This window comes from Eucyclogobius newberryi, unplaced genomic scaffold (assembly GCF_026437365.1).
Source record: "Eucyclogobius newberryi isolate DKJ021-1_F unplaced genomic scaffold, fEucNew1.0.hap1 SCAF_6, whole genome shotgun sequence".
Classification (NCBI taxonomy): Eukaryota; Metazoa; Chordata; class Actinopteri; order Gobiiformes; family Gobiidae; genus Eucyclogobius; species Eucyclogobius newberryi.
In genome coordinates, this window is record NW_027316278.1 from 30,330,563 (window position 1) to 30,349,831 (window position 19,269).

At 41.0% G+C, this 19,269-nt stretch overlaps 2 protein-coding genes across 2 annotated transcripts; one reads left to right on the forward strand and one right to left on the reverse strand.

The window, feature by feature from the left end:
- Positions 1-1,485: 1,485 nt before the first annotated feature.
- Positions 1,486-4,490, forward strand: prf1.5 (perforin 1.5). Its single transcript, XM_072433556.1, has 5 exons — positions 1,486-1,806; positions 1,991-2,266; positions 2,419-2,690; positions 3,350-3,491; positions 3,569-4,490. Exons 2-5 carry the CDS (start codon positions 1,997-1,999, stop codon positions 4,454-4,456), a joined length of 1,572 nt encoding a protein of 523 aa, XP_072289657.1. The 5' UTR covers positions 1,486-1,806; positions 1,991-1,996; the 3' UTR covers positions 4,457-4,490.
- Positions 4,491-4,771: 281 nt separating this feature from the next.
- smarcad1a (SNF2 related chromatin remodeling ATPase with DExD box 1a) lies at positions 4,772-18,039 on the reverse strand. Its single transcript, XM_072433155.1, has 23 exons — positions 17,613-18,039; positions 16,594-16,741; positions 16,397-16,514; positions 16,197-16,263; positions 16,038-16,123; positions 15,631-15,708; positions 15,034-15,112; positions 14,305-14,960; positions 13,152-13,348; positions 12,692-12,782; positions 12,494-12,593; positions 12,365-12,424; positions 12,218-12,293; positions 12,003-12,138; positions 11,805-11,936; positions 11,512-11,607; positions 11,317-11,434; positions 11,130-11,245; positions 10,376-10,564; positions 10,179-10,297; positions 8,607-8,789; positions 6,917-7,026; positions 4,772-5,561 (listed from the first exon to the last, which is right to left on the reverse strand). The coding sequence occupies exons 1-23, from the start codon at positions 17,722-17,724 to the stop codon at positions 5,500-5,502; spliced, it is 3,129 nt and encodes a 1,042-aa protein (XP_072289256.1). The 5' UTR covers positions 17,725-18,039; the 3' UTR covers positions 4,772-5,499.
- Between the last annotated feature and the right edge of the window lie 1,230 nt (positions 18,040-19,269).

Here is a 19,269-nt window from a genome sequence, read left to right on the forward strand (position 1 = left end):
GCACTGAGCAAATGATCCGGCCCCTCGCGGTAAAATGGGCTCGACCATAATGCGTGGTTACAGTTTGTCCTTAGTGCACTATGTTAGCTCTGTTATTCAGTGTCCTTCTCTACTGTTGTTTTAATATCAGCTGAAGCAGATGTTATGCCATTTATATTTAAGACCTTATAGTCTTGGGTCAGATACTGTGGTTTAGTCCTGTTCAAGATGTTTTTAAGCCTGATGTGACCTACAGTAAGTTTAGTCTTGGTTCAAAACCAGGTCTAGTTCTAGAGCTGCTGCTATGATCCAATTCAAGTCTGTTATTGCTCCATACTGGGTTGGTCTTTGCTTAGTCCTGATTTAGTTCCGTTTTAATCAATTAATCATTTGATCTTATAGAGCACCTCTCATGAAACGCAAAGCGCTTTACAGTGCATTATTCAGTCACTTCACACTTGGTGGTGATAAGCTACTATAATAGACACAGCTGCCCTGGGGCAGACTCAAGTAAGTGAGGCTGCCAAACTGTGCCATCAGCCCACTGACCACCACCAATCCCTCACTCACTCCCCACTTTCAGACTAGGCAATGTGGGGGAAGTGTCTTGCCTAAGGACACCTCCCTGTGGCACCTGGAGGTCCACCTGGTGGTCCACCTGGTGGTCCACCTGGTGGTCCACCTGGAGGTCCACCTGGTGGTCCACTTGGTGGTGGTCCACCTTCACTCTCCCATCCCAGTCCTGACCAGCCTCGTCCTGCTTAGCTCTCTAGGGCTGATGTGATTGGACTGTGGTAAGCAGCTTTTTATGTGACAGAGCATTATTGTTCTAGTTTTATTTACTACTTCAGTGAAACAATAGATTTGTGTTTAATAGTGCCATTGGAAGTTGTTTGTGGATATTGGATATATGTTAAAATTGCGGTGCAGTTTTGAAGTCCGGCCCCCAGACAATAGTCCTCCAAAAATCTGGTCCCATGGTCAATATAGGAGCCCTGCCCTAGGCTTTACACATGTGCAAGTAAATACTGTATTTTCCGGACTTAAGTCGCACCAGCCCAAAAATGCATAATAGAGAAGAAAGAAAAATGGGGTTGCAAGAGTGAAAATAACAAATAATATCACATATAAGTCGCTCCGGAGTATAAGTATATATAAGTCGCACCCCGGCAAAAAACTATGAAAAAATGATATGGTGCGACTTATAGTCCGGAAAATACGGTTGTAGGAATTGGTTGTGTACTGCATATAAATGTGCAAATCTGCATCCACGCCCCCAAACACTGGACTCCCTGACCTGACACTAATCTGAAATCAGACAGACTCATAGGCTTGGACAGGTCAGTACAGTCTGTTTGGCTGAAGGATATAAACACATAACAGAGTCACTGCCCTGGACACATGTGCACTTAACCATGCATCCATTTCCAGTAAATAGGGCTCACAAAGGCACGTCTCGTCTCTCGTGACTATAAAAGATGGTCCCTCCCCCACATGTGCACATGCGCACACACAGTCGTGAGGGATGTGTGCAGCTAGGTCATGTTCATGAAAACAAACGCAGTCATGCTGAGGAAATTGTCAAAGGGCTTTGGGCAGAGAGGGAAAGGAGAAGCAGATAGTGCATCAAGTGGGGGGAATTCCTAAGCAGAAAGCACACAAAGAGTTCAGGGCTGCACCAAAACTCATTACAAGTTTATTCTGAGGAATTTAAGAAGTTTGCAGAGATCATTTTAAGAAGGGACAATAGTGTTCCTTTTTGCTGAGACATAAGGAATTGCAAAGGAGGAAGAAAGGAATCAGCAAAGCAACACATTCAAGTGCAAGGTAAGAGAAAAAGCCTTTCTAAGTCTGTGCACGTTTCTGGCCGAGTCAACATCTGTGGCAGGATTATACTCCACAATTTTCAAAGCGGCTTAACAATAATGCATCCAGCTACAGTAAACACACATCTCACTGCTGATCTCTTATTCTCTGCTATACATAACTGAGTCCATTCTTCTATCTTCAGGTCACCATGCCAGAAGTCCAGCTGCAGACGAGCCCCTTTCTGCTGCTGATACTGGCTCTCACACTGGTCTTTGAGGTCCGTCACATCCAGAGCTGTTACACTGGCTCAGGGTCAGAGTGTGAAAAAGCTTCTTTTGTTCCTGGACATAACCTGGCAGGCGAGGGCTTCGATGTGGTGCGGATGCGGCGGACCGGGGCATATGTGATTAACGTCAAAGCCCACTTGTTTGACAACCACACCTGTACTCTGTGCCCCAACCGTTTCCAGCAAGGACAGGTACAACAGCACAATGTCAGCCCTGTAAAGTGTCACCCCGTCACTTGGTGTGTTTGTGGTTTTATTGCTTGCTGACAAGATGTCTTTTTCATGAAAAGCAACATTCATTTTCTTTTTTTTCTTGTGCACTTGTGTTTTCTTGTGTTTTGCAGATCCAAAGGCTTCCAGCAGCAGTGCTCGACTGGCGTCCTTTCAGCCGCTGCAGCAAGCAACTGTCTAGTGCTCTTCACCATTCTGTGGAGTCACTGTTGCGCAGCTCCAGCTCTCTTGTTAGCAATAACTGGGGTCTAGGTTTGAGCCTGGATGAAATTGGTAAAGCGGTGCTGGGAGGGAGTCGTTCTGATTTGGCCAAGTTTGCCCGCTCACAGCACAGTGTGGACAGAGCCACTTTTGCCCTCCATGAAATTAGCTGCACTTACTACAGGTAACAGATGATTGACAGTTTCCCCCCTTTTAAAATAGATTGTTTGACATTGTTTGTGGAAAAAGTGGAAGCCTGAACAAGGAAGTAAAAGTTCAATGTCAGTCACTTTTCAGCTGAGCAGACGTCTGAAATCCTATTGTTAGAAGATATCGCACGTGATTATTGATATGCAGAAAGAAAAAATAGGTTAATGACATATATTTTTGTGTGATATCACTTTAAATTGTTTTTCCTCCTCCAGCATTCACCTCAACAGTGCACACAGAGTTTTCTATAAATTACACCGTTTTCTATAAATAACAGTTTTCCAAGAAAGTGGTTTAATTTTTAATGTATTGCTGTGTGAGAACACTTTTAACTTCAGTTACTAAAGGTGTCGGCATAAATCCCACCTTTATCTCTACTTTAAATAAAATATATGAATAGATATAAGAAGTTTAACGCTGTAATCTGAAATCTGTCCAGCAACGTGACATTAAAAAATCACATTTAAAAAGGATCTCACTGCAAAGGAACCTTCCAGACAAGCAGGTGGCAGACCCCCTTATCAGAAATGTTACATATAAGTCCACATCTGAAGATTAAACTGATCTCTCCTGGAATGCAAGTGCTATCAAAGCTCGCAGTCTTCTTTATTGTCTAACCTTTTGTTATTGCAGCTACAGACTGGCTGACCATCCACAGCTGAGCACAGAGTTCATCAAACATCTGAGGAGACTCCCACAGAGCCTGAACACCAGCCAAGACAAAGCCCTCTACAGACGCCTCATCGACACTTATGGAACCCACTACATTCATCAGGTGTGCAGAGGACAGTACTTGTTTTTGCAGCACAAAGAGAGCCAGCAATAATATCCTCTGTGTTATATTATTTGCAGGTTCAACTTGGAGGCAAAGTGAGAAGAATTACAGCTTTCAGGACTTGCTTGGCGACGTTAAAGGGCTTCACAGAGACTCAGATCAAGAATTGTCTTAATGTAGAGCTCCGCATGGCTTTGGGCTTCATCCCGGCCAATGCGACATTTTCCAACAAGTGTGACAGCTTCGTAAAGGGCAACATGAGTATGGGCTTCTACCAAGGCTTCATGACCCATAAAATTGAGGTTTTTGGAGGAGAGAAGTACTTCCCTGACATCTTATACCACCAAGAACCATCTGAGTCATACCACAGCTGGATGAGCAGCCTCCAGGACAACCCAGATGTGGTTTCCTACGCCATTTTCCCTTTGCACAATTTAGTGGACGACGCACAAATCGGCGCCAACCTGAGGAATTCGGTCACAGAGTACATCAAGGAGAACCAGCTGCAGGAGGATCAGCTTGGAATGAAGAAGTGCTCGCCAAAACCCAACCTGGACCACAACTGCTGCCCGCTGAGGTCCGGGAGAGGGACACTCGCTTTGGAAATCCAGAGAGCAGCGGGACTGAGAGCGGACACTTTCACCAAAACAGATGCGTACGTAAAGATCTTCTACAATGGAATGTATGAGGAGACGCCCACAGTAATGGATGACAATAATCCAGTTTGGAACGTCAGCTACGTCTTTGGATCAGTGGAGCTCGGTCAGGAGATGTGGTTTGAAGTGTGGGACAGGGACGTCCTGTACAACGACATGGTAGGGAGGTGTCTCGTGTTCCCCGAGCGAGGAACACATGGGCTCAGCTGCCAACTTAAGAAAGGAGTTCTTTATTTCAGTTACACCATTAAATGTGACACTCACCTCACAGGCTTCAGGTGTGGGAGATACTCGCCCAGTGCAGAGTAGAGATTGTTCTACTCTGTCAAGTAAGACAATAGAGTAGAATGAAATTTATAAACGTTTTTGCAATTTAGTATATTTACATACGTTGACATTTTATGGTCATATAATGTACTGAAGTATAAACACATTCAAAACAATCCATTTTTTTTTTTTACAATAAAGATATTATTGTAAATGTTAAAAATGTCAAATTGAAATGCCGTTCAAGAAGAATGTTTTTGATGAAATTTCAGAGGACCAAACCTTTTGACATTTGCCAAGGAATTCATAATACACATTCATTGAACCAGTTTAAATAAAGAAAACCAATTCAGTTTTTATTATTCATTTTAAACATACATAAAAAGACAGGTGACATTACTGTACAAGAGCCACGAGAGGCAACAGTATTCTGTCAGTTACCGAGACACTTGTGTTTAAGAAACAAAGAAAATCACAAGCACCGTATTTGAACACATTCTTCTTGCATTAAAAAGGTCCTTGTGAAAGAAGAGGTATCCAAAGTTTAAGGTTCAAGTTGTTTTTTTACAGAGTACTTTTAAAAACACCTACTGTACATTACAAAACTGAAATGCAACCAACGAAAACAAGAGTATAAGAACAAAGACGAAACATGGCAGCAGAGTATGGCCCATACTAAATACTAACTGTAGTAGTCTTTGAACTGAAGTTTGCTGTAAGACCTGAGCCTAAATCATGATGTTATGGACCCCAAACCTCCTCGTATTCTTCAGGACATTCGATCAATCACTGCAGACGTTGAATTGGCTTCGTAACGTTAAGTTTTCACCAGCAAAGACGGAACCATCATTGAAATGGACGTTTTACATTTCGTTATTCCTACTATTGCCATTTTAACCGGCTCCAGCCTTACTATACGCAAACATATGCACAGACGTGTGTATAACAGATGGTGTGTACTATCCGCTGGTAAAGTCGCAGTTCATTTCAGGCACAGTTCACGAGCTCCACAGAACTGCAGCATTTGGTCTTTAGGCTTGTTCCAGTGTAGCGCCAGTAACAGGAACGCAACTTTTTCCTATGTATCACAGTCCCAGAGTGGCTTTCAGTAACGAGGCCATGTCTTCAGTTATGGTCCCCTCTCCGGCTGCCAAAAACACAACAGGTTATTTGTGAGCGGCAGGGCACAATATACTGGACACAATAGAGGTAATGGGGGCTTTTAAAAGGTAAGATGGAAAATACACATTTGATGCATGATTTATTGGACAAAAACCGAAATGTTGAGCCATATTGGTTCTTCACTGTATCCAAAATCACATAAAAGTAAATACTACAGCTTCTTGTTTGCTTGGAGGTAAAAAAAAAAAAAAAAAAAAGTATATTTCAATTGTTTTAAAAAAGAGAAGCCTCCATTTTGGAAGTTTTTATCCTGTTGAGGTACATTTCCACATATACATCTAACTAGAGCTGGGTTGAAATAATCGATTTTCCGATTTTTAATTGATTCACATGTTAATGACCGATTATGGATTCGTACGTCCAAAGATCGATTTTTTAAAATTGATTTATTTATTTTAAAATAAAAAAAAATATATATATTTTTTTAAAGGTGGTATGGACAATTTTTTTCAGCATATTATTTTTTTATCATATTTCCTCATGGCGTGGATAAATCATTAGTCCTGCCACGTATCAATCATAAAACGCACCTATCGCTCACCTGCAGCCGCGTCAGGCTCGTCCCCACGTTTCCGCGTGCCTAAGCGCATGGATCTATCATAATATAGTTCCCTCAGTGTACGGGGCAAAATGAAGATGGAGAAAGACAGTTCGAGCTGACGCAGAAGTGGACAGAAATCTACGGGAGACGAGAGATGCGATGCGCTCCGTTGCGCTAATAAACAAACGCACGTGTGTGTTGTATCAGTCCACACGGGGGAGTGGCATGCGCACTTCCACCTGCGTTCACAAATCGCCGAAAAATCGTCCATACCGCCTTTAATTAAATTATTTTCTACATTTCCCTCAGTGAACTTCAATCTACCTTCAAGAAAGATAATTCAGGACTCCTGGATTATGTTTCTTGAAGGTAGATTGACCCTTAACCTTTTCATCAGTCTTCCATCAGTAACTACCAATACTTGTAAGATTTGCTGTTTAATATTGATATAATACTAGTTTTAATATGTCGCTTCTCTACACAGTCATGAAGTGAAGGAAACGGTTCAAATACATTTTTAAAAACATTAACCCCCGGATCGAATCGAAATCGAATCGGAAATCAGATCGAAATCGGAGCGAATGGGATGGAATCTGAGAAATCGGAAAAAAAATCTATTTTGAAACCTAAAAATCGGAATCGAATCGATTCTTGAAATTTGAATCGAAACCCAGCTCTACATCTAACAATCTGCAATATATAGAGTTAAATAGTACAAATAAATAGTTCCTCTCGGATCACATTGTGCAGATTAGGCATAACATGTGCAGCGATCTTACTTGCGTCTGCTGCCGTCATGTCCTGCTCCAGTTTGAGTTTCCTCAGACCCAGTTTAAGGATGCAAGCTTCTATAGAGTCTTTGCTGATGAGTTTGATCACCTGAACCGTCCTAACAAAAGGAGAAAACAACAGAATGTAGTACTGCCAGTCTAAACTTTATTCATACATGTAAAATGTTATTATTCTAATGTTAATGGCCTTTAAACATGTTCTGGAGTACTTTTAGTTTGGCATCTCATGTTTTAGAACAAAAAAACAACTTCCAACGTCTCAGGCTCATCCCACACAAAGAACTGAACCATGGGCTCCATCTACTGGCAGCAGCGGGAACTACACATGTGAGAGCCAAGGCGAGCTACAGGCTGTGTGTATGTTTATGCATGTGTGTGTATGTTTATGCATGTGTGTGTATGAATGTATGCATATATGTTTATGTGTGTATGTATCCGAGCAGTTGTAATGATCATGAGGAACAGCAGGATTCATCAAACTAGCGTGAATGGAGTGTTTTTGAAGAGGGAACAATGTCAGAAGATGGTTAGAAGCTCACAAAGAACATTTAGCATAAAGTGTGTCCTTAATGGTTAATATGCAGTGAGACCTAATAATTTGTATAAAATGCTATTATTATATTGCTATATTTTGATCGAGCATTGCTTCAGAAAAAAAATCTAATGAGTAATATTATGAACCAGTTATTTAATAATCGGAACATTGAATAATTACTAACATTTAAACATTACAGTGTTTAAAGGCAAACTCATCACTCACCTGTGGCTGAAAATGTGACTATGTGAAACTGTCTCAAACTCCCTGGACTCGAGGCTTGTCCTCTTCTTCAGTCAATGTGTTTGCACAGAATAAAAGGAACGATGATCCCACTCATTTAATGTTTTAGAATTAATTTGATCCGACCAAAGTGTGTATTAACTCATGTCATTACAATTTCACACCGTGCACATTGAAGAAGAACCATCTGTTTAACTAGTAGCACTGTTTGTTTATTGTTTATTCTGAATAAACTGTATTTACTGTTCATATGATAAAGGTTTGTGCGTTGGCCACACCTCAGCTTCATGTCCAGCACATTTTTGGCACCTCATTATTCAAAGCAACTCAAATCAAAACCAGGAAATGGATACAACATCGCTGGTGCGCGGTTAAGTCACACAATCCCTTTAATTGACTTATTCTTAATAAGTTACGTTCACCTGGCAACACAACATTTATCATGCCGTAGTATTAGTCGTATCGGATCTAATAATACACAAAACTCGCAAAGAGTTCAATATCTTGTCCACATAAATGAACTTAAAAGTGGTGCCAGTATTAAACCCCAAAAGGCATTTGTCTATTAAAAGGATTCAAGCCGTCAGATCAAAGACCCAAAAAATAATGATATCGTGCGTCACAACAAATGGATTTAATTTGTTGCTGTATCAAGTGTGAATATTGGCGATAGCTTTTGTTATTCAACTGCACTTTTCTGTTTCGCTCCTGACATTTCCCCATTAATAAACGTTTTTGCTTCTTCTTCTTTGCGTCCTCCAATGAAAGTGCTCGGTTGCCGTTGTTGTGGCTTCACTTCCTGTCTGCTCACACTTCCTGTCTGCTCACACTTCCTGTCTGCTCACACTTCCTGTCTGCTCACACATTCAAACGAGAGCGCCTGTAGCTGGCGTGTCTTACTTGGTCTGTCCCACTCGGTGGCACCGGTCCTCGGCCTGCTTGTCGTTGTAGGGATTGCAGTCGATGTCGTGGAGGATGACCACGTTGGCCGAGGTGAGGTTGATGCCCAGGCCGCCGGCTCGCGTGGACAACAGGAACACGAAGATGTCTTTGTCCGTGTTGTACTTGTCGATCAACACAATCCTGCCACACACAAAAGATGACGTTTACTCATCGAAAAGGATCAGACAAGTGTCGATCTGAAAACGCACACGTCTAAACTGGCAGGACATTCTAAACTGGGCTGGGACTATTCAGGCCTGACCAATTTAGGCATCAATACAGTTATGCAAATACCAATACTACAAATTAACATGTGTAAGTGTTAAGTTAAGACATGTTGGGACCATTTATGAGAGTGTCATTATTAAGAGTATTATTATTATCATTATTAAGATAAGATATATTCTCCATCTGTTTTTAATAAGATAATATAATTCTGTGCCTAATCTTTGTTCCAACACTAGAATTGTGAGACAAAGGTTATCTTGTCTCTTCTTAATTATTATTTGGTGTCTAAACACAAAGTTCAGGGCAGTATTATTATAGTTATGACTGAACAAGGTTAGATCAGTATTTGTATCAAAATAAAATCAATATTAATAGCGGTATTGCCCCATTCGCACGATTGTCGTCAGTTGAAAGACGTGATTGTTATGCAAGGTTTGTAGTAGGGCTGGTTATTGTCCAGTACCTCACAATACAAAACATAACCCGATACAGGGTCCACGATACGAATCCCAATACTCAGAACTTGATACGATACGAGTCCAATATCCCTTAAAACCGGTGCTAAATGTGGACAAAAATATTTTTGGGCGGCAAATCTGAGTCTCATTTCCTCGTGGCGATGACAGCCAATAAGTCCTCCCACATATCTCTTTTGTCCTACTGCTCACATGCAGCAGCCTCATTCTGGTATAGCAGCACGTTTCCCTGGCTACGCATGCGTGGTAGATATGCCGTTGTGAAGGACGGCAGAGGAAGACTGTTTGAGCTCAGAAGAGACTGAAATCTGCGGAGACCAGAGATGCGATGTGATCTAATAAACAAACGCACGTGTAGCAGCTGCAAGCTTCCACACGGGGGTGAGTGCGCACATGTGCACTTTTCAAAAAGGGACTAACAGTCGCTTGAGTTCTCAAATCGGCAAAAAATCCTCTCTAATGCATTTTGTTATTCTACATAAAGGAATAATAATCTCATGTTCACACTGTCTTCAATATCAGAATAAAACTGTCCTATGACATTTTCAGCTCCTCAGATTCGGCTTTGATGCATCAATCTGGAGGTTCAGAAGTATAGAACTAGGCAATTTCGGCAATCACGATACACATATGGCCAAGAAGTCTGCCACGATACATCACAAAATTGATATATTGAGCACAGCCCTAGTTTGTAGACACAATTTCTATGTTTTTTCTCCCCCCGCACACAGTGAATCCCCCACAGACAAACGTAGGCGCCCTCTATTTGAGACCATGAGTGCGTCCAATCTTAAAATGTGACTTATTACACAGAGCGATACTCGACCTGTCAGCGATGGGCGTGGATCCGTCCAGGCGAACATATCCGTGGTTGTGATACTTCAGAAACACTTCCACAATGTCCAACATCATGGTGAACTGACTGAACAGCACCACACGGTCGCCCTGGGAGAAGACACGCCCCTCAGGTAAATGCGTCATTACAGACAGCAGATGTGTGTTCAGGCGAGTTGCGGCGTGTACCTTTTCTTTAATTGTGCTCAGCAGATCTGTGAGGTGTTTAAACTTCCCCGAGTCGAGTATAACGTCAGTCTCGAGTTGGTAGGAGCTGAGGGAGCTGTACCGTTTGCACAGATTATGCAACTCGAAGTCCGACATCGCCTCCATGTCTTCTTGGATCAAAGCGGCATCGGCATCGAAGTGCGTGGGCTCCTGAGAACGTAGAAGGGATCAACGGGCAATACAAGTACACTGCACCAGGACACGCACACAGGACTGTTCTTCTTTGGGATTATCAATATTATTTTTACTGGTTTAATGATATGTAATCGGTTGTGAACAAAAACAAAACAGACACATTTTGCATTATGTAAATTTTCTTTGCAACATTGCAATATTTGATTTGATTCATATCACATGACATATAATGTGTGCAGAATAATGGATAGTTTGATCATGCGCTGGTTTCTCAGTGTTCTCGCTGGGCTGAGGTTGGAGGATGGCGGTGAGAGCTATAGGCGGCGCTCGAAAAGTAAAAAATTTGCGCTCGCGCCTACGGCAATCGATATGGAGAGCCAATATGATAACACTCCGCCACTTAGCGGCGTATTTTCTGAGGAGCGAAAAGTACTCACACGGACGGTGTCGTGGTGCTTTTCGCAGGCGCCGCGAGCATGGTTATCTTAATACCTGGCGGTATCTTTTCAGCACGGCGAGGGCCCGCCATGCCTAAACCCCTGAGCGAGAACACTGCTTCTACATAGAACTCCCGCCTCACCTTCAGCATAAGCCTGCTCATGACCTTGAGCTTCTCGAGGGTGTAGCGGTGGCGATGAAGTAGAGGGTGGTTAGCCATCTTTCTGAGCTGCATCATCGCGTTGCACATCTCACGCTCTTAAGGGAAAATGCATGTTACAGGGGTCCTTTTTGCCAATAACAAACACAAGAACCAAAATGCAGCTTACTCTCGCCAGGAACTGTTTTTTTGAGCTTTTTGAACAGTTCTTGGTAGAGTTCTTCCTGTCGCTCGCTCATGGAGCAGTACTCGACCGCTTCTTCTTTGGCAGGGAGCTGTTTGAGGACCTGGAGTAACAACACAAAACTCATCATTATCTTACACAACAAATAAGTGCTTTTGTTAACTGCAGTGTTGATCTCACTTCTGTTTTTACTCTTCTGAGGATGAACGGTTTCATGATTCTTTTGGCTTGAGAAATGCGTTGTTTTTCAAATTTACTCTCTCCCTCAGAGGATTTCTGAAAAGATTGTTTTATTAGTTTGTCTTTCTACAAACGCTTAGAACATTTTTAGCAAAACATGCTGCATCGAATGTAGAGTGAAATTTACAATGTAAAAAGTATTTGTATCTTGAATCGATAAATAAGGCACTGATTATGTCACAACAATAACCCTGTAAAAATCCCCTGCAGGTGGAAAACAGATGAACACTGACCATGGAGAACATCTTGGAGAGCTGAGTAGTGGAGTCGGAGAACATTGAGGGCATGATGAAGTTGAGCAGAGACATGAGCTCCAGCAGGTTGTTCTGCACAGGCGTCCCAGTGAGCAGCACACGATGCTTCGCCTGCACAAAACACTGCTCAATCATGGAGAACAACCATTCCAAATACCTGACTAAACATGTACATACATTGATAGCCATGAGATGGCGATATCGCAGAGTGTTCATGTTTTTCAGCATATGACCTTCATCAAATATAGCGTAGACGAGGCGCAGTTTACGGAAAAGGCTCCGGTCGCTGTCGTTCCCTATGGCCAAATTATATCTGTAAAACAACATAATGTTACAAAGCAACATCACCACCATCACTCATCTTTATCACTATTCAGAATGTGCTTTCTTACGTTGTCACTATGACGTCCAACTCTATGTCCCCGTTCAGGATGTCGTACTTGAGGTAGCGTCGGTCCTCTGCTGATCCTGAACATGAGCACAAACTTTAGAACTTGTTCAAATTCAGTATCAGTGTCAGGTTTGAGAGAAATCCTTACCATAATATACAACAACATTCAGTTTTGGACACCACAGTTTCAGCTCTCTGTCCCAGTTATCTAAAACACAGATGTATTAGCCACAATGTTACACCAGTGTCACAGATGTTCATCTTTAACGTTCATTACCCAAAGTGGAGGCCGGGACCACGATGAGGTGCGGCCCCGTGACACCATTCTCATACAGTTGTGCAAGAAATGCTATGGCCTGGATGGTTTTCCCCAAACCCTGAAAGAAACGGTGACAACACAGAAGAGTCATCAAGGTTTTTCTTTTCAAATCAAGATATGTTTGTTGGTTATGATGAGGCCTGGAGGTTTCCTCACCATTTCATCCGCCAGGATGCAGCTCAGCTTGTGTTCGTTCAAGAGCATCAGCCACTTCAGACCAATGACCTGATAGGGTTTCAACCTGAGGCTAAAACACAATACAGAATATATTTTCAGATGTTCTACATTGAAATAAAAGACTGGGTTCACGTCTACACGGTCCATAGTTTAAAATGGAGGGTTGGATGTTTTGACCTGGTTAATGGTCCATATTTCTAATTGGGCAAATCAAAAAACAGCAGTTCACACTGTTCTCAAGTGGGATATACCACTGAGGAGCATTCCAGAGCTTTTTAAACTTGTAGTATCCCAGTTACAAGGAACACAGCAATAGTACATAGTACAATGTAACAGGTCAGATCTATGGAGCGGGGAGCTGGCTTAGAGTAAGACATCCTCCATTTGAAATTATGACAGAACATTCTGGACTGACTGAAACATCACCAATAAGACTTACTGCGGAGCGAGCAGTTTAGGCTGTTTGGTGGAGCAGGTGTTGTTCTTCATCACCTCGGAGACTTGCTTGATCAGCTTTGAAGAAATGGTCTCACATCTCGACATGAGACCGAGCACCACTTTCCGTTCTTTGAGGACAATTTTACAACCGAACAACAAGTCCTCCGAAAGTCCATTGTCTTTATGAATGTGGTCACCCTGAGGAGGAAAAAAAAACATCATTCGTAGAAATGTTACTTTTGATGAGCGGGAGGTGGTCTTTAAACTCGCTCCTTATGGCTTGTATGAATTTGACACTTTAAACTCAGTAGCTTTGTTGAAATGTATTTGCAATTCCGTTTCCATGGGCCACTTTTTTCTGCATTTATTGTGGGTTCTGCAGCTACAACACTTTGCCCAAGATACATTTTCCCCTGGGACATTATATACAAGTATATTTGATTGATAAACAATATAATCTACAAGGAAATATTTGAAACCGCTGTGTACGTTGAATAAGAATTCTGAAATGCAAAAACTGATGGAACCAAAGCTGCCGACCCCTTAACGGAGGACTAGGGATGAAAAAACTGAATCTCTCAATATTCCTATTTTACATCATGTCCATAACGATATTCAACAATGCATCAGGAAAGTTCAATGTTGATAAAAATGACCACCAAATGTCAGAAATCTCACTTTTGTTTGGGAAATTACACTAGATGTTCCTGGCTCCTCTTGAGTTCAATTTTTAAATTATTTTAATTACAGAATATACTTCTGTAATTAAATATTCTAATTGTGAATATCTCCAAAACAATCATTGCGCTATCCTCCATTTATAGATACACCTCCCACCTCCCCATTGCTGCTTTTCTTCCGAGATCATACGAAATCAGGAATTCTCGAGGTATTTGTCATGAAAAGTTGATTTTTAAAACAAACTATCGGTAATTGCTGGGGCATATTATTCAATGCAAATCAATTACATATTTGTTTAGTTGAGAAAATAATCTTTAAAATGATGTATAGCTTGCTGGTATTGACAGTGAAAATAAGAGGGATGATAAAATAGTACCCGTCTAAAGTCCGATTTCAGCCCATGGGCGGGATTGTGGTTCTGAACAAGTTAATATTGCCCGCTCCCAATAAAGATGAACACATGTAAATCTCACCAGACTGTCCCAGCAGTCAAAAGGCCTCAGCTCTATGATCTTTTGAGCTTTCTTGACGGAGCAGCCGGAGATGAGCGTCAACTCGTCCACGGTGGCGTCATTGAAGAACCTGAGCATTTCCGTCTTCATGTCCGTCGGGCCCTTTTGGGTTTCCAGCTCGTCGTCAGAATTGTCGTAGTCGCTGCTGTCGTCGTCGTCGTCCTCCTCCTCCTCCTCGGAGCTGCAGTCGTTGGCGGACGCGTTGGCCTGGACGCGCCTCTTCCGCTCTTCCGCCGCCTTCTTGGCCAAACTGATGGCACTGGTGAGTCTGGACTGTAGAGACGGTTTGGGCAATTGCGCTGCTTTCACATCCCTCTTTATCCTTTGGCTGTTTTGAAGTTTGGATTTCAACTCTTCTTCTTCCGATTGTGAATCCGAGCTGTTTTTTGTCTCATTGGAAACGTCCGAATTGTTGTCGTCTGAATCTGAAATTGCAGTGGTGAAGCAGCTCCTGGAATTTGCGTCTCTGTCATTGTGGGTTTTGTCTTTGGACTTGCTCACTGAACTCGGTTTGTCTTCTGAAACAAAAGAACCTTCGTCCTCTGTAACTTGGCCGTCATCGGAGTTGTCTGTTTCGTCATCTTTCGGTCCGGACTCGTGCGAACTGCTTGTGTTTTCTGTGGAAATAAGGGGGCGGCTGAGTGAAAATGAACCAAAAACATCATTTAAAAAGGTCTGTTAAAGTCAGACCTGGGTCGGAGAACATTTGCAGGGCTAGTAGTGCCTCGGAATATTTCCAGTCGTGTTCTTCAAGCACTGACCGCAGCTCCTAGAAAAAGAATAGTACAATAATAAATATAGAGGAATCATACAAATGACAACTGCATTAATGCATGTGGGGCTGCAACAAGTTAATCAATTAATTGCAACTAATTGATTCTAGAAATAGTAAGTAATTAAGTCATCGAATAATCAACTGGTCAATACACAGATTCCAAAACATGCTATGAGCCGAGAGAACAGGTTTTATCACTCAGAGAGCAAGAATTGCATAAGTGTGATGGAAACACCTTTCATCTGTAAATAATCTCCACCAGGACATTCTCACTTCAGCTCTATCCGGATTCAAATAAGTAAAAATCTCATACTCACTGGCCTTTTGACTTATAAAAATATGTATACAAATTAGAAATCGTAAGAATAATTGCTAGACTAACCGAGATGACTAAAATAATTGTCATTTGCAGCCCTAAACTTATGCAGTCTGAAACCCTCAACTAAATGTTAAATAATTGTTTCTTGATTATTTATGCATTCACAAAAAGTTGAAACAATTTCATGTCTTACTTCTTTATCTTGGTCAGGAAACTTTCTCTGCAGGCGCCTGACCTGATCCTCTCGTTTATCCCAGTCCTCAACATCCACCTTTTGGAACATAAACAAAAGGAGGTAAAGGTACAATACGTAACTTTTCTGCCTTCTGCTCATCACCATGAGATGTTATTGCTTTGCCTAAAATACTCCACAGAACACTGACATTGAACTTCCCCCGTACATGCACACGTTACACAAGGTGGTTTAGCAATAAAACATGTGTGCAATAAATGCAACTTTGTCGTATCAAATAGCATAGTGTGGAATATGTCAAAGGGCTAACATCTCCATGGGGGCGGACCCTCCATCAGAAGAGTCTAAAGTTAAAATAAATTGATGTAAAATAGATTGTAAATTAATAAATACACTGCACTCACCACTGATGATGATTTGCTCTTTTTGGAAGGTTGAACGTCAGTGTCTTTAGAACTTGAGGACCCGGCCTTCTTCCTCTTCATACTTCGGTCTACAAATAAGATGAGTCATGTTAAGAAACTACACTGGAAACATAGTCCTCGAGACAAAAGATTTAAATTTACCGTCGTCACCAAACTTTAGTAAACATGTAGCGACGGCTCCCTCCAGCGTGCTCGTACTTTCAATCACCTTCAAAAAAAACATTATTCTTGGTTTAATCAATAATTAATAAATCAAGCTGCTTTATAATAACAATTATAAACAGAACCTTCTGCTTGATCATTTAGTGACCAACCAATTCTCAAATATCAACATTCTTCACCTCTTTAACTTGATCTCTGTTCAACTGTGGAAACATTGCCAGCAATTTGTTGATTTTCTCTTCTAGATCAGGGGAAGAAGTCTCCTTTGAATCCTTTGTGGTTTGTTTAGAAGAGTCCCTAAAATCACAAACAAAAGAATACGTTGAAATTTGTAAAATAAGACTTAATCATAATGTTTAGCTTAAAGATTACAGACGTAGATTTTGTTGTTGATGATGTTTTGGAATTTGGTGAAGCCACTTCTGAGACAAAAACGATGTCTTCATTTTCATCACTTTCTGTATCGAGATACACCACTCCCGCAGCGCTGGGCTTCGACGGGGGTTTGAGAGGCTGCGCTTTGGCTGGAAAAACATACAAGAAGTGAATGAAAAGACAACAGAAATAACACATAACATTATGCAGAATGGAGACGAATAGAAGTAGACCCTAACACATTTTCAATGATTAACTGACATCAAATCTAAATGTTAACAATTATAACCATTTAGAATTTAAGTTGCTTTGGTTATCAATATAAAGTAGGGCTGGAAAAATGTTTTAAACTCATGCAAATATATGTATACAGCAGTGCACAATATCAATATTGTATTAACATTTTTATAGTATTTCAATATTTAACCACTATGCAAGAATGGGGAAAACACTATTTTCTAGTTTCAAATTTGTATTTGAGCTTCACAAATAGTAAAGTTTGTTGTTTGATTTTTTTTTAGAAACGTGTAGATAAAATAACGACTATTGGAGCCTGTATTTAAGTAAGTATAACCCAAAAAATAAAATTGAACCTTAATCCTAGCTGCTAAAATCCATCATAATCTCCAATGAAATTAAGAAATCATGTAACATAAATGTCTTTAAACCAAGCTCTGACGTCCCTCACATGTTTCTAAGTGGTTGTCATTGGCCAAAACCACTTAGACTTAGAGTATGTGATAGTCTAAATGTGATAGTCTAAAGATCATCTTAATTTAGCCATTTAAATCACATGTTCCTTTTCATTGTTGCCTCCACCCCGGATATAAGTGCATTTGCCTTATCTTGAGATTGGTGACATGTTATCCACGTTTCAGTTTGTTTGTTAAATTACCAGACGCTCTTCTAATCGTTACGTTTCATAAGCTTTTCTTTACAGATTCATAACATAATGTGACATAACCACACTCCAACTAGCCACACGTTTAGCCGTTAGCCGTGTGGCCGCTTTGACGTTACCTGGCTTGTTTTCCTTTTCAGAGTCCGGAGTTTTGGGGTCTTCTTTACTCGCCTCATCTTTCTTCGGGGTCTTTGCATTCTTGTCGAATCTAAAACGGTCTAAATTGAACATATTGGCAGTGCGCGTGTTATTACTTTTCTTCTGAGGCTATTTTCTGTCAAGTAGCATCCCGGTGCGGCGCTCAATGATGCTGCGCGCTTAGCTAACTAGCCTCGGTAGCGTAACGGGAAATATCGGAGAAATAAGAGGGTTTTAACGAATGGCAGCCGTTTGCTTCAGAGTAAAATACACTTCGCTTTCTTGAATGTTGGTTTACTGGGCATATTTTAGTACGGAACCAATCCAAGTTTAGCTAAAAAGCCCAGAAAAGCTTCTCTGTTTCCCGCGAACAGTTGGCCCAGGACAGATGTAGACAGCGAAGCTCATTGGTCCAGCTTAGGCACGTCAACGGAGACACTTCCGCTTCCGAGTTTAATGACGCTGATTATGCTGATTATGCTAATGATGCGGATTGTTATGGTAATTATGACAACGATTTTTTGTTTTTATATTTCTATTTACGCCTCCTCCTACTTCTACTAGAACCAAGCAATAAAAAAATACCATTATGACAAAATAAATTTGTAAAATACTCTTGGCAACATGTCGATACATCAGCCCACAATCTGACTAGTGTTTCAATATTTTAGCACACTGGGCACTGCAGTCACACTAAAATAGGTTGCATTATGTATATTTTATTCTACACTCAACAACTGCTGTCTATTTCCATATTTGACTACACAAAGAATCTTTCTTTTCAATTAATGACCCGGTCCATTAAGTTTCCAAGTATTATCCCAAACAAATTATCCCTTGTGGAAAATTAAATGTATGTTTATGAAAATCAAACTGATCCTAAAAAGCCTTTATGTTATCATTTCCAGACTGACCACAGGGTGGAGGCAGATATTAGCCTATAGTACTAACTTCAGGTTGCAGCGCTTGTCTTCATTTCCCCCTCACACCAAGTGGGCTATTTTCAATAACTAATTCTTCAGATCATCTACTTTACATGCCATAACTTCCTTTAGGCCTACTAATGAGTAAAATGCCTTCATTCATAAGGAAAATCTATAACATAATCCCATTTATTTAACTTTATAGTTTGTTGACACAAACTTCAAACTTTAAATCGACACAAAAATACACCTATTTTTATAGCTAAAATGAAGAGTTCATTAAGAAAGTAATTCAACCAATTATTGGTGACTGTAAATGTTGATTAATGAGTAATTCTCTGACAAAATATAATATTATTTGTTCATAATAAATTATCCTCTATGTTTTACAGAGCAGTTTGATTTCAGAGTGAAAAAGTGAGCTGTCCTGTTGCTGTGAGACGCTGGTGTAAGTTACAGCCCTGTGTATGTGTGTATGTGTGTGTTTGTGTATGTGTGTGTGTGTGTGTGTGTGTGAGTGTGAGTGTGTGTATGTGTGTGTGTGTGTGTGTGTGTGTTTGTGTGTGAGTGTGTGTTTGTGTGTGAGTGTGTGTGTGTGTGTGTGTGAGTGTGTGAGTGTGTGTATGTGTGTGTGTGTGTGTGTGTGTGTTTGTGTGTGAGTGTGTGTTTGTGTGTGAGTGTGTGTGTGTGTGTGTGTGTGTGAGTGTGTGTGTGT